The sequence below is a fragment of the Podarcis raffonei genome, chromosome 17, assembly GCF_027172205.1.
Source record: "Podarcis raffonei isolate rPodRaf1 chromosome 17, rPodRaf1.pri, whole genome shotgun sequence".
Taxonomy (NCBI): Eukaryota; Metazoa; Chordata; class Lepidosauria; order Squamata; family Lacertidae; genus Podarcis; species Podarcis raffonei.
Window position 1 is genome coordinate 7238229 of NC_070618.1, and position 13881 is coordinate 7252109.

The window sequence follows — 13881 nt, forward strand, 5'->3', positions numbered from 1 at the left end:
TCTAGAATGATATGTTGAATACTTGGTAGTACTGATGTTCTCCATGGCTGTTCTCATTGCATCACAGATGAGGTTAACCTTTTCCCCATCAGAATCATGAAGCTCACAGACATTGGTATACTCTAGAGGTGGGTACATAGTCTTTGTGTAGTCTTCTTCTCTAGGAAGGAGCACATAAACAAAGAAATTAGGTCTCAGTGCCATCTACAATACAAAAATGTACACAGGATAAACACATCATGCAACAAGACTGACTAAAAAAATTGGTAGGGCTGTGTGTTTCTCAAAAGCACAAAATCCAGCTTCCTAAAGTCCTCAGCATTTTGGATTTTATTTTTCATACAAATTTCTAGCCCTTAGGTCTGTAAAAATATACTTGAAAATATGTGGGAATGGCATAATGAAATCTTAGAAACCAGAAAAGTTCCAGTGACTGAGGTTGGAATTTCACTTGCCTTCTCCATACAGGCAAATCAGAATACATTTTGCATAAAATAATAATGACAATGGTGCAAAAATAAAAGACAATATAACAAATTTAATCTGCACGATGTACAGATTGCAAAATTCGCCTTTACTTGATGCAGAATCTGTTTTGCAGAGAGTTCTCCCTCTCAGTCAGCTGTCTGATTGTTCATGTTTAAAGGAATAGCAACTCCCTCTCAACCAGTCCTCAAAAAATATATGTAAACACATCAAATTTCACCCAAAATATCTGATTCCTCCTCCTTTGTTACCTTAGCCCCTATAGACAGACTGAACACTGAAAGGAAAGTGAAAAGGAAACAAGAGCAATCTAAAGACTTGTAGGACAAGAACTTCCTCAGGAACTAACTGTGTGCTACACCCTAATGCTGCCTTTGCCAACCTGTTGCCCTCCAGATGTTCCGGACCACAACTCCCATGTCATTCAAAACATCTGGAGAGCACTAGGTTGACGAAGGCTGTGCCAGTGCGTGCAACAGTGCCCTGCTTTTGAAAAAGCAGAACAGCTTCAGGATGGGGGAAATTAAGAGAAACCATTTTTTCTCCTCCAGGAGAGATAATACTTTAGAGGGGCAGTTCTGAAATGGAAAAATGAGAGCTGGGGAGAGGGTTAAGCACTCCTTTCTTCAGCTTCCCCTCTCAAAACTATTTTGCATTTTCAAATACAGCACCCATGTATAATGCGCTGTCAACCTCTTGGTCTTTACACATTAACCAGGCAATACTCACTTCAGCTCTGTGAGGAACAAGTTGATAAAACTCACTGAATCAATTTGTTTTATAAATGTTTCCACATTTTCCAGGAAAACCTGAAACGAAACCAAGTCCTGTTAACTTCACATCAACCTCTTAAATTTGTGGACCAATTATAAATAGGCAGAAGAAACTCAAAGCAAATTTCATGCTGAAATTGCCTTTCACAGCCCATCTAACAAAGCAGTCCAGATGGTTTATGACTGATAAACCTGGGAAATCCTCACTCAACGTGAATAGGTATCAGAAATGGCATTTGGAGGAGACTTTATCTAACTTTCCGTGTGCCATGGAGCAGAAATCATATTTCCTGATCTCCTAACTTGGGTCAAGAGATACAGAACACCCCTATCATTATCGATGGAGAAAGTCTGCTATTGTAACAGAACAACTGTTTTTACACTTGTGAAAATTAAAATTGATAAATTGTATAAGTTTTAGATGATTTATCAGTTAATATTTTTTTAGCTGGGTGACAGTGCTAACAGCCATCAACTCGCTGCGAGGATTTGTGATGTTCAGGCCCTCTCCCCAAGCAGATGCACTCTGAGCAACGTTGACAACAGGTTTACTCAAACTTGCCTTTGGATTGTGGTCATAAATGAGGTTGAGATTGATTCGCAGCTTCCTCATGCATTCAAAGGCTTCTTTAAACTGGAGGCTGGCAGGAGAGGCAGAATGAAGGTAAGTCATTCGAAAGAGGAAGACACATGTCCCAAATTGCTCCCAACGTCCCATCAACTTGACTCACCAGTCCAGCCACTTGCGGACTTGGGCCAAAACAAGAGCACGGTGATGAACGGTTTCCAAGTTTCCTCTCGGCATCTGCAGAAAAATCCCAACATAAATTTGCCGTCCTTGCTGCTAACACCACAATCGCTTATTGCCAATAGCAGAGGGAGGAGTCATGAGCCCCTTCCCTTTCGCAGCCACTTGACACAGCCTTCAGTAATCAAATAAATGGATATTGCAAAAGTGGACATATTCAAGGAAAGCTTGGTGAAAAATATATATATTTTTAGCAAGTGTCTAAATAGCTGGAGCTATGGGGACATTAAAATACAAGTGCAAAATGTCTGCCCCATATTTTTATTTCTATAAAGGTAAAAGCAAAGGACGGTTAAGTCCAGTCAAAGACGATTATTGGGTTGTGGTGCTCATCTCGCTTTCAGGCCGAGGGAGCCGGCGTTTGTCCACAGACAGCTTTCCGGGTCATGTGGCCAGAATGACTAAACCGCTTCTGGAGCAACAGGACACCGTGACGGAAACCAGAGCGCATGGAAATGCCATTTACTTTCCCGCCGCAGTGGTACCTATTTATCTACTTGCACTGGCGTGCTTTCAAACTGCTAGGTTGGCAGGAGCTGGGAAAGAGCAATGGGAGCTCACCCCGTTGCGGGGATTCGAACTGCCGACCTTCTATACTGTAATACTGGCACATGAGGGAGAAGGGTGCAGCCTCACCTCTTCCTCAGCAAGCTAGTTCTTTTTATGGGAAATCATTCAAATAACAATCTATCTAGCCTGATTTATGAATGAGACACTCCAGCCAAGAGCTACATGGCATAATTATTCCATTTGTGTAGCCCAGTTATTTCTCCTCACCACGACCACCACCATGCAACAAATAAGGTGCTTTGAGCCATAAGCATAGATGGAGAGCACTCACCTGCAAAATGAGCTTTGTATCCTGCGGCACAATTGTGACTATCCGGGATCCTCTTTCAACCTTGCGCAGTGTCTCACTATTGGGGACAGATGCGTTGCCCAAACCTGACTGCAAAGCTGAAGATGCCACAGTCAATATAAAAGCTCAGTCCCAAAGGAAGAACTATTTACATTTTTTGTGAGGAAAAGGTGCCTAATAAAAAGGACACCAGGCATAAACCCCAAGCACAGATATGCCGGGTTTTATCCAATGAAACTGTCCCAATAGTACGAGGATTTCTGCCACTGTGCACATTTGATATAAGTTTGCTGATTGAGAGTGAGTGTGTGTGTTGTGTGTGTGTGTGTGTGTGTGTGAGAGAGAGAGAGAGAGAGAGAGAGAGAGAGAGAGAGAGAGAAGGCCTTTACAATGCTAACGGCTTTATAAAGCATGGACAATGCTATGCTCATCCTCTCTGTGCTGCTGTGGCATGGGAAAAGCAAACTCCTATAAAAATTAGGAACCTTGGTGGCTATTTTGAAGAATCGAAAGCAAACATCCATCCATAGGTGGATGTTACACATTTAAGGGAAGGGCTAACAGCATATCAAACAAGAGGAAGTCCAAGAAAGGATCAGCTGAGCAGGGCACCCTTTATTGCTAGCCATGCTGGGGATATTCACCTTTCAGGGATGTGTTCCTCAGCGACAGGCACTGGCAGGTATGAGCATGCGTTGTCAACAGCAGAAACTCATCGTGGATGGCAAAGGACGTGACGTTTGAAGCAACCTGTGGGAAATAGAGAAGAATCTCTGCAGTAGGTCATTATGGGGGACATTATGTTGGGGAAGGGCTGAAGCTCAGTGGCAGACCATATGCTCTCCAGGCAGAAGGTCCCAGGTTCAATGCCTGACATCGCCTGAAACCCAGGAGTGCCATACTGGTCAATGCTGACAGGACTGAGCTACCTGGACCAAGGGACTGACTCAGTACAAGGGAGCTTCGAATGGCAGAGGGGCAACAAAGGAGCAAGAGCTGGAAGAGGAGTTGGTACCTCAACTTCGTTAATAAAAAAGCGGCATCTGTCAGTCAGACCAAAGATGGTTTCCTGAGGAGACAAAAGGCAGAGCACAGCACAGGGTTAGAAAACAAACCTGCCATAGATTGGATACCTATGAATTCTGTACAGAGAATCAAAACCAGGCGCTGACTGAATCCAAAGCCTGCTAACGAAATAAACAACAAACAAACAAACCATCTAAAATCTAGACTTGTCGAAATCATCTGAATGAAACAAATACGTATAAAATTCAAAATTATTTTGGATAATTTATTCTGCTTCCGCTCATTATAGAGATGGGAAGAACTATGCAGGGATCTGAAACTTCACCCTTACCACTGCCGGAATATTTATTTTATTTGTTTTTATATATATATATATATATATATATATATATATATATACACACACACACACACACACACACACACACACACAAAAACACACAAAAAAACACCGTTCATTATCAAATTCAAGGATGATTTACAAAACATATTGCAACAGCATATTCTAAAACCACAATAACTCAAGTACAAGAACCATAATAGAAAAATATAAGCAGCATTACTTAAAGCAGCTTACTTATAAGCAGCATTAATTAAAAACAGCGAGTACTTGATGAAAGGAAAAAGTCTTTCACAGACACTGCTCAGAATTGTTTCTTTTTGTTTTCCAATGTACCGGTATTTCTTATCAATAAAATATTTGATGCGGCGCAAGCAGATTTTTATTCTGAAAGTGTGGCTCAGAGGAAAAAGCTTGAGAACCACTGAGTAAGGTCACAACCAGGTGCTCAGTGCTCCTAGACTTCACAGTTATTTTTACTTACTTCATCACCAACTACAGCCAGTGCAGTCTGCATACATGGAGAGGGAAACTGGACAGCTGAACCGCTGCTGTTCAGCCAAGGGGTGACAACTGGTGTTTCAGCTCCTGAAGTGGGAGGGAAAAGACACAGCAGGTCTATGTGATAAAGCCAAGACTATTTATTTTACCAAATGCAGGAGGTTCAACATCTTGGAATGATGCTGAACAGGCCAAGCTTGCAATCTGGGTGGCATCCCCCACACCACTAGATGAGGGAATGTCCCAGAGCCAAGAACAAGGGTGCTGCCTGAAGAGTGAAGGGAGAAGGTCCTCTAGAAAAGTTGAGCCCAGGAAAACACCATTCAGCTTTACATTCGCTCATTCTCACGCTTTCTCTCACCTGGGCTCTGAAAGGTCTTGTGACGTTACAGAACAACCTGGTGCCCTTCCAGGTGTTTTCTGGACTACAACTTCCATCATATCCCTGGCCATTGGCCATGCTGATGGGAGTTGTAGCTCAATACATTTGGATGGCACCAGGTTAAGGAAGGCTATTCTGGAAAATAAGACACCTGCACACAACTGTATGCATCATTCGTGCACAGTGCATGGTTCACCACACCATCCAGCAGATGAAAACATTAAACGCACTAGAAGCTAGACAAGGCAAAAAGTCAGCTCATGGATTTTTGTGGCTTGCTTATAGGAAAAGGTAAAGGACCCCTGGATGGTTAAGTCCAGTCAAAGGCGACTATGGGGTTGCAGCACTCATCTTGCTTTCAGGCCGAGGGAGGTGGCGTTTGTCCACAGACAGCTTTCCGGGTCATGTGGCCAGCATGACTAAACCGCTTCTGGCGCAACGAAGACACAGTGACAGAAGCCAGAGAGCACGGAAATGCCGTTTACCTTCCCGCCGCAGCGGTACCTATTTACCTACTTGCACTAGCATGCTTTCAAACTGCTAGGTTGGCAGGAACTGGGACAGAGCAACAGGAGCTCACTCCATCGTGGGGATCCAAACAGCCAACCTTCTGATCAGCAAGCCTAAGAGGCTCAGGGGTTTAGACCACAGCGCCACCTGTGTCCCTGGTTTGGCAGGCACCAGGTCAGAGAAGGCTATTCTAGAAAATAAGACACATGCACACAACTGAATGCATCATTCGCACACAGTGCATGGTTCACGGCACCCTCTAGGATAGCTTTTCTCAACCTGTGGGTCCCCAGATGTTGTTGAACTACAACTCCCATCGCCCCTAGCTAGCAAGGCCAGAGCTCAGGGATGATGGGAGTTGTAGTCCAACAACATCTGGGGACCCACAGGTTGAGAAGCGCTGCTCTAGGAGATGAAAACATTAAATGTGCTAGAGGCTAGACCAGGCAAAAAAGTCAGCTTATGGATTTTTGTGACATTTGAGCCTACGAAGCTAATTTATATGAAGACAGAACACTGGCCCATCTAGACATGTACTGCCTGCTCTGGTTGAAAGCAGCTGCCCTGCAAAGTCTCAAGCAGGGGTGTTTCCCACCCATTTGTACCACATGTCCTTTTAACTGGAAATGAAGCCTGGGCCACTGTGCAGTCAAAACATGTGCTACAGCCCTTCCCTTCCCATGTCAGGACTTCCAAGACCAGCCAACCGGATAAGAGAATAACAGTGACCATACATACCCCAGAGGTACTTCATTATTTTTCCATCAGAAAGTTGCAGAGCCACAGCTTTGGTCTTCGGGTTGCAACACAGGCTGATGACATCGCCATCCACAGTCACAGGTGAGCTACGAAAGGTGCACAAAAGGGAGGAAGCTGACTGTGCTATGCTCAACCTGAGACCAGTCATTTTTGCATAAATGACTAAGGGACCAGAAGGGGAATGCAGGTTTCGGAAACCCAAACCACACTCTGAACTGTTCCTTCAAAGTGATCCCTAACAAAGCAATAATTGCAGCCCTCCCCAATAATTTTTATTGGTTTTCATGTAAATACAAGAACAACATATAACTACAGTAACTGGTCCAGGGGCGAGCAAGGCATTCTAACAGGGCCACATTCCAAATATTATTTAACCAGATTTCAATGGGGATTTCTATCATTTAACTAGCAAAGTCTCCAAAACTCTTATGACAATCGCAGTCTCTAGCCTTCAGTGCCATTTTAACATAGATGGCTAAAATGCATCAGATGCATCAAGGCTTCAGTGTACAGTGGTACCTGAGGTTACATACGCTTCAGGTTACATACGCTTCAGGTTACAGACTCTGCTAACCCAGAAATAGTACCTCGGGTTAAGAACTTTGCTTCAGGATGAGAACAGAAATTGCGCGGCGGCGGCGGGAGGCCCCATTAGCTAAAGTGGTACTTCAGGTTAAGAACAGTTTCAGGTTAAGAACAGACCTCCAGAACGAATTAAGTTCTTAACCCGAGGTACCACTGTACATGTTTGTGGAGCTGGTGTGGCACAGTGGATAAGTGATGGATTTGGATTAGGAGGACTCCGGTTTAGCCACAAACCACAAAGGGTGGCCTTGGGTAAGTGACGATTTTTCTGTCCTGCCTATTTGACAGAGCAATATATATATTCAAAGAAATATATACCATGGTCAAGAAAGGCAGCAAGCACAATGAACAATCTCCCAAGGTCTCTTACTCCCAGGGTTTTCTAACACCCACTAACAATGCATATTAACTGGTTGTACGGCTGCAATACTGCTCTTTCTAGGCATCAGAACACAGAGATGGGTGACTGGGAGAACAAGAAAATACACAAGGATTGGCTTTCCACAGTTACTGGGGTTTAAACAGCCAAAGCCTCTGCAACAGCTGAACCAGCCAGTCAGACCCAAAAGGGCCCTGCCTTAGCATTCCAGAACCATGCAAAGGAATTTCTGAAATTAACACAGCACACATAATACCCTGTTCAATACCAGATATCAATGCTTCCCTCCCCTGCCGACGAGGACAGATTCAGATGGTGAATGGAGGTGTGAGCTGGGAGGTACCCCTGGCTAGCAGCCAGGAACAGGTCATCTTGCAACCAGGTGACAAGGCGAAGCCACAGTGGATTTTTCCCGTCTCTGTTGTCGCCAAGGTCAAATCTGTGACAGTTTTCAAAAAGAAGATGGAGAAGAAATTGTTTGTGTGCTTCATTAATTAGGAGCGTTAACCATCCCCACCTCTGCACAATTCAAACCCTTTCTAAAATACACCCAGGTGACACGGCATAGAGAATGGACAATATAAATCTCAGTATTATTTAGAGGAATCATCTATTAGCCCGAGGTAACCAGTTCTGGCAAGTCAGAAGACAAGCAGAGGAAGAGGGTTATCTACGGATTCCGCAAACACTTTTGTTGCGTATGTGCACCCCAAGTTAGCTTTGGAGAGCTAAGGGCTGATTCACGTGTGTATGTTCCATCACATCATCAAAACAGCTCCATCTCCTCACTTTATTTAAAAGGTAAAAGGTAAAGGGACCCCTGACCATTAGGTCCAGTCGTGACCGACTCCGGGGTTGCGGCACTCATCTCGCTTTATTGGCCGAGGGAGCCGGCGTACAGCTTCTGGGTCATGTGGCCAGCATGACTAAGCCGCTTCTGGCGAACCAGAGCAGTGCACGGAAACGCCGTTTACCTTCCCGCCGGAGCGGTACCTATTTATCTACTTGCACTTTGACGTGCTTTCAAACTGCTAGGTTGGCAGGAGCAGGGACTGAGCAACGGGAGCTCACCCCGTTACGGGGATTCAAACCACTGACCGTCTGATTGTCAAGTTCTAGGCTCAGTGGTTTAACCCACAGCGCCACCCAGGTGCAGAGGACATACATGTATATTGCATGCAAACACACCTATGGTGTCCTTGCGCATGGGTTCACACATATTGTGTACGGTCATAATGATAGGGGTTGCGCCAGTTTCCTTAAAAAGAGGAAAGTCTCCATCAGACAGACTGTGAGCAATGAATGTACAGCTGCTCAAGATTCTAATATTAACCTGTGTTGTCTGATAAGTCTGCCTGGAAGACTTTATGGGTGAAACATAGTCTGCTAGGTTGGCAGGAGCAGGGACCGAGTAATGGGAGCTCACCCTGTGGCGGGAATTTGAACCGCCGACCTTCTGATCGGCAAGTCCTAGGCTCTGTGGTTTAACCCACAGCACCACCCGCGTCCCTGCAAACATCTCCTCACTTCATATACCGTGCTTTAAAACTGAATCAGTTTACATGTTTACTTTACCAGCCACCAAGCGTGCAACTAATTGTTTGTTGAGAAATCAAGTGCTGATCTGCTGGTGGGAATCAGGTTTGAGGGCCACTTTTTTACACGTTATAGTATTCAAGTGGATGCCTAGGTTGTTTCAACTGGTTCACGATTCTGGATAGTAGACAGACATGAAGCTATAGTTTTTCTGTCTCATACGTTAAAAGGAAATTATAGCTTGTTTGGCCAGGTTCGAAGTACTGAAACAAAGGGAAGAGAAGCATGCTCTCCTAGTGCTCATGATTTATGAAACTGGGGTTGTTATGGTCAAACTGGCTCATAATGTGAAGAACCAGTGAGATAGCCAAAAAAATAAAAGCAAAGAGCTTGAGGAATAACTGTATGTGGAATGAGACATTGGGAAGAGGTGAATGCAACCTCCCTGTCTTAGGAGAGCGCAAAATATGGTCTGAAGCTCAACATCAAAAAAAAACTAAGATCATGGTCACTGGGCCCATCACCTCCTGGCAAATAGAAGGGGAAGAAATGGAGGCAGTGAGAGATTTTACTTTCTTGGGCTCCATGATCACTGCAGATAGTGACAGCAGTCACGAAATTAAAAGACGCCTCCTTCTTGGGAGAAAAGCAATGACAAACCTAGACAGCATCTTAAAAAGCAGAGACATCACCTTGCCAACAAAGGTCCGTATAGTTAAAGCCATGGTTTTCCCAGTAGTGATGTATGGAAGTGAGAGCTGGACCATAAAGAAGGCTGATCGCCGAAGAATTGATGCTTTTGAATTACGGTGCTGGAGGAGACTCTTGAGAGTCCCATGGACTGCAAGAAGATCAAACCTCTCCATTCTGAAGGAAATCAGCCCTGAGTGCTCACTGGAAGGACAGATCCTGAAGCTGAGGCTCCAATACTTTGGCCACCTCATGAGAAGAGAAGACTCCCTGGAAAAGACCCTGATGTTGGGAAAGATGGAGGGCACAAGGAGAAGGGGACGACAGAGGTCGAGATGGTTGGACAGTGTTCTCGAAGCTACCAGCGTGAGTTTGACCAAACTGCGGGACGCAGTGGAAGACAGGAGTGCCTGGCATGCTCTGGTCCATGGGGTCACAAAGAGTCGGACACGACTAAATGACTAAACAACAACAACAAATGGAAACAATACAGAAAGTCAAGGGAAGAGTTACCCTGGTCACCAGAGCTCACCCAGCCAGTAGCCAATAGAGACGTACCTTGGTTTTCAAACAGCTTAGTTCACTAACAACTTGGAACTCGAACACCACAAACCCAGAAGTAGTTGTTCTGGTTTGTGAACTTTGTCTTGGAAGCCGAACGTCCGGCGCAGCTTCCGATTGGAAGCCAGACGTTGGTTTCCAAACGTTTTGGAAGTTGAACGGACTTCCAGAACACATTTTATTCGAAAGCCAAGGTACGACTGTAGTTATATGTATTGGTTTCACATTCCTTCAGGAACAAATATTCTGCACCCAATTTAAGTCCCGGTACCTGTATGTCTTTTCCAGCCGAGGGAGTGCAACTTTGCATCTATTTGCACCAACTGCACCAGTTTTAACAGTGGCGTCTGTGTCTGTCTGGCCATCTGTCAAAAGGCAACAAAGAGAATAGGCGATGGACTTACTTCAGCACAAGCCTGGGAACTTCCCTCTGTTCTGTTCTAAATTAAAAGCAGATTGAAAGCCACCGTCCCCACCCGGCCTTTTATAATGCAAGGAGTTGAAGCCATGTTTTTGGCGAAGCCACGGGTGTACCTACCTGCTCTATAAATGGAAATCCTGTTGCTAGCATCCAGGACAGCAAGATCCCCACTTCTAGAAGGTTCCATAAGGAAGGCAACTTGATTGACAGAACAGGGGAGCTGGAGCTGATAGGTACAAAGAGGTGGAGGGGCCACAGCGTGACGGAAGGATGTCAAGAGCACCTTGTCTTCAAAGAGAAAGAGGAGAGGGGGAAATCACTTTCATGGGCATCAATGCATAGCGGCAAAGGCCAGACTAAACATACAGACATCATCACAGATTTTTTTCATATTAAAATCCAATGCTTTTTAGTGGAGTCTGATCACTTTTCCCAGCGGCCGAAAGTTAAGTATAGAGCAATCACATGAGCTAAGAGTATGAACAGGCAGGTCACAGGTTCGAATCCTGCCTCTAATCTGAACTCACCAGGTGGATTTGAATAAGACATTATATTCCTAGAGCCTCAGCCCCATCTGCTGATCATAATACCAAGCTACCGTACAGGGCAGGTCAATAACAAGACTGAACTTCCTTACAGGATTGTTGTAAAGATTACTGAAACACTCTATGACATGTGAAGGGCTCTGAACACATAGAAAGTTCTTTATAAATATTAAGGTGTACACTCATCATGCACAAGAGATGAGGAAGACAATTGTCTTTTTACTATCTTTATAAATGTTTTGTCAGTTTCGACTGAGTTTCTTTGGAGGATTTCTAGGTTCCTTCAAAAGGGCCCTTCCCTCATGTTAACAAGGCCTTAATCAGGCCTGTGTATACTCCGCAGTTAAAATAATTGTTCTGCATCGAGAAAAAACTAAATTTCACGACCTGTTAATATTATGCAAAATTAAGCGAATTTCTATGTACAGTGGTACCTAGGGTTACATACGCTTCAGGTTACAGACTCCGCTAACCCAGAAATAGTGCTTCAGGTTAAGTACTTTGCTTCAAGATGAGAACAGAAATCGTGCTCCGGCGGCGCAGCGGCAGCGGGAGGCCCCATTAGCTAAAGTGGTGCTTCAGGTTAAGAACAGTTTCAGGTTAAGTACAGACCTCTGGAACAAATTAAGTACTTAACCGGAGGTACCACTGTATTTGCCTATTTTGCATCATTTATTCTGCTTCTACTAGATACGGGGAGGAGCCCTGCATAGGGCCACCTTAGCTACTGTAAACCTGACAGAGCATCTTCTCCATCTTGTGTAGTGCTGGGTGGAGTGGGGGAGATAAGGGAATAAATTCAGATTTAGAGTTTGCAAAAGCGCGGCCTAATTATTTTTGCGTGGACTTCTCAGCAGGCGCAGTCCACCTTAAAAAAACCCACAACAACCTCGCTCAGCAGAAACGTACCTCCATCAATGACTGCCACGCTAGCCAAGTCGCTTGCCCCTTCGCCGCTGCTGCGGTCTGTACTCCACTGCCAGTCATAGCAGAGGTAAAGCCACTGCTGGCAGAGGATGTGGAGTCTGTACGGCATCTCTTGGTCCCATGCCAGGGACACAATGGACTGGCTGCCTTCCGAGCTATCAAAATGCAGGCTTTGCTTCAGGTACCAGTGGTAGTTTCCCGTTGTCCAAAGCTGAACTGCACACAGAACACACAGAGCGCGGGACTGTACATTAGACACCCCCCAACTTGTAGCAGAACAGACATTCCCCCCCAAACTCTGAATCTCTCTAGCCTTTGAGGTATTAGAATCTCTTCTCTGCCCAGTTGTGTAGCATTCAGCGTAGTTTGAAAATGAACGTTTCCCAAGTGGTGGTAGTCACCACGTTCTTTTGCCACAGATGCAAGATTCCCCACATCTCTTTTTAAAATTTATTTATACTTTTCAAATTTATACATTTCATTAGTTTTACAATCAATTTAACATTTCAAATTTTGACTTCCTCCCCCCTCCCTTTCTGAGGTTCCTTAAATTTATTTTTCAGTATCTTCTGCATATCCACATCCATTTAACTTGCTCATTTAATTATCTACGGTAAATATATACTCTTATAAAACTGCAGGTTCTTACAATAATCCTGCTAATGTTTTCATCTGTTTACAGTTTATCTGTAAACATTCAATAAACCATTTCCATTCTTTTATAAAACGTTTGTGTGTTTTTTTATTAAATATTTATTGGCATTTTCAAGAAACACACAACAAACAAAAACAAGAAATAAACAAAAAAAACACAAAAATACATAATATTCAAAACTAAACAACAACAAAAATAGAAAAAACACATAAAGTTTCTGATACTTATTATTCTTAACCTTATTTCTCAGACCTCCTCACACCTCCCCTTCTTGTATTCCAATTTAAATTGTCAGTTCAGCAAGTCCTTAACTTATTTCTTTACCTTAACTTAAACATTTGTTCTAACATACTATTGTTTTACTTTACTTCTTTTTTCCATTTCCTCAATTTATTTTTAACAGCCTTATTTTCAATTAATTTAAAAAAAAGAAAGAACCAATTTTACCTTATTGAAATCACACATCAATACTTATACCTCATTAATTATTCTTAAACCTTTTTCCTAAAGTCGACCAAAATTTCCCTTCCACGATTTACCCAATTTCCTTTCCACTAACAAAATATAAAAAGTAAATTATCCTTATGTACCCTTTGGATTCCCAACCTCCACCCACCCTTTTCCCGGTTCCAGTCCCCAACCAATATCCATCAGTCTTTATGTTATTTATTTAGCCTGGAGATCTCATGTCCGAGGCCCTTATATCTCTCTCAGTTCCTTTCTGCCGGTCTCTTTGATAGTCCTTGATGTTAAGCCCCAAGTCTCGGAGGGGCTCCGGCCCAACAGAATCCATGTTGCTTCCAGCCAGTCCTCCATACTTAAAAGCAAAGCCTGTGGGGTGCTCCAACTCTTGTTTCAAATTTCTTTCAGATCCAGCTGTCCCCAAAGCTCCAGCTTTCACCTTCAACAAATTTGTAATCCTCAGGTCTTCAGATCTCCTCCAAAGGGGATCTCTCCATTTTCCAGACTCCCATTCAGACTAGGCTTTCCACATCCAATTTTTATTGTCCTTTTTTATCATCATGTCAGGCCTCATATTGTAACTCTCCTTTGACTCCTGCAAATCTCCTGCTCCTCCTTCATTTTCTTCAAAAACAACATATTGCTCCATCGTATCTACACTTTCAGTTTCATTTAT

General features: G+C 43.7%; 1 protein-coding gene across 3 annotated transcripts in view; it reads right to left on the reverse strand.

The window, feature by feature from the left end:
• The window catches only part of ELP1 (elongator acetyltransferase complex subunit 1), a 44385-nt gene that overhangs the window by 17269 nt on the left and 13235 nt on the right, over positions 1-13881 (reverse strand). For 2 of the 3 annotated variants that reach the window (XR_008328171.1, XM_053370658.1), the window contains exons 11-23: positions 12071-12304; positions 10734-10904; positions 10467-10560; positions 7677-7847; positions 6424-6530; positions 4777-4880; positions 3942-3995; positions 3571-3676; positions 2909-3024; positions 1991-2064; positions 1822-1900; positions 1216-1295; positions 23-160 (exon numbers count right to left, since the gene is read on the reverse strand). Coding sequence is in view for 2 of the 3 variants with exons in the window: in XM_053370658.1 (XP_053226633.1) it covers positions 23-160; positions 1216-1295; positions 1822-1900; positions 1991-2064; positions 2909-3024; positions 3571-3676; positions 3942-3995; positions 4777-4880; positions 6424-6530; positions 7677-7847; positions 10467-10560; positions 10734-10904; positions 12071-12304 (1528 nt within the window). In the remaining variant the exon portion in view is untranslated. The remainder of the gene's footprint in view (positions 1-22; positions 161-1215; positions 1296-1821; positions 1901-1990; positions 2065-2908; positions 3025-3570; positions 3677-3941; positions 3996-4776; positions 4881-6423; positions 6531-7676; positions 7848-10466; positions 10561-10733; positions 10905-12070; positions 12305-13881) is intronic. The other variant, XM_053370659.1, reaches the window with a different exon arrangement.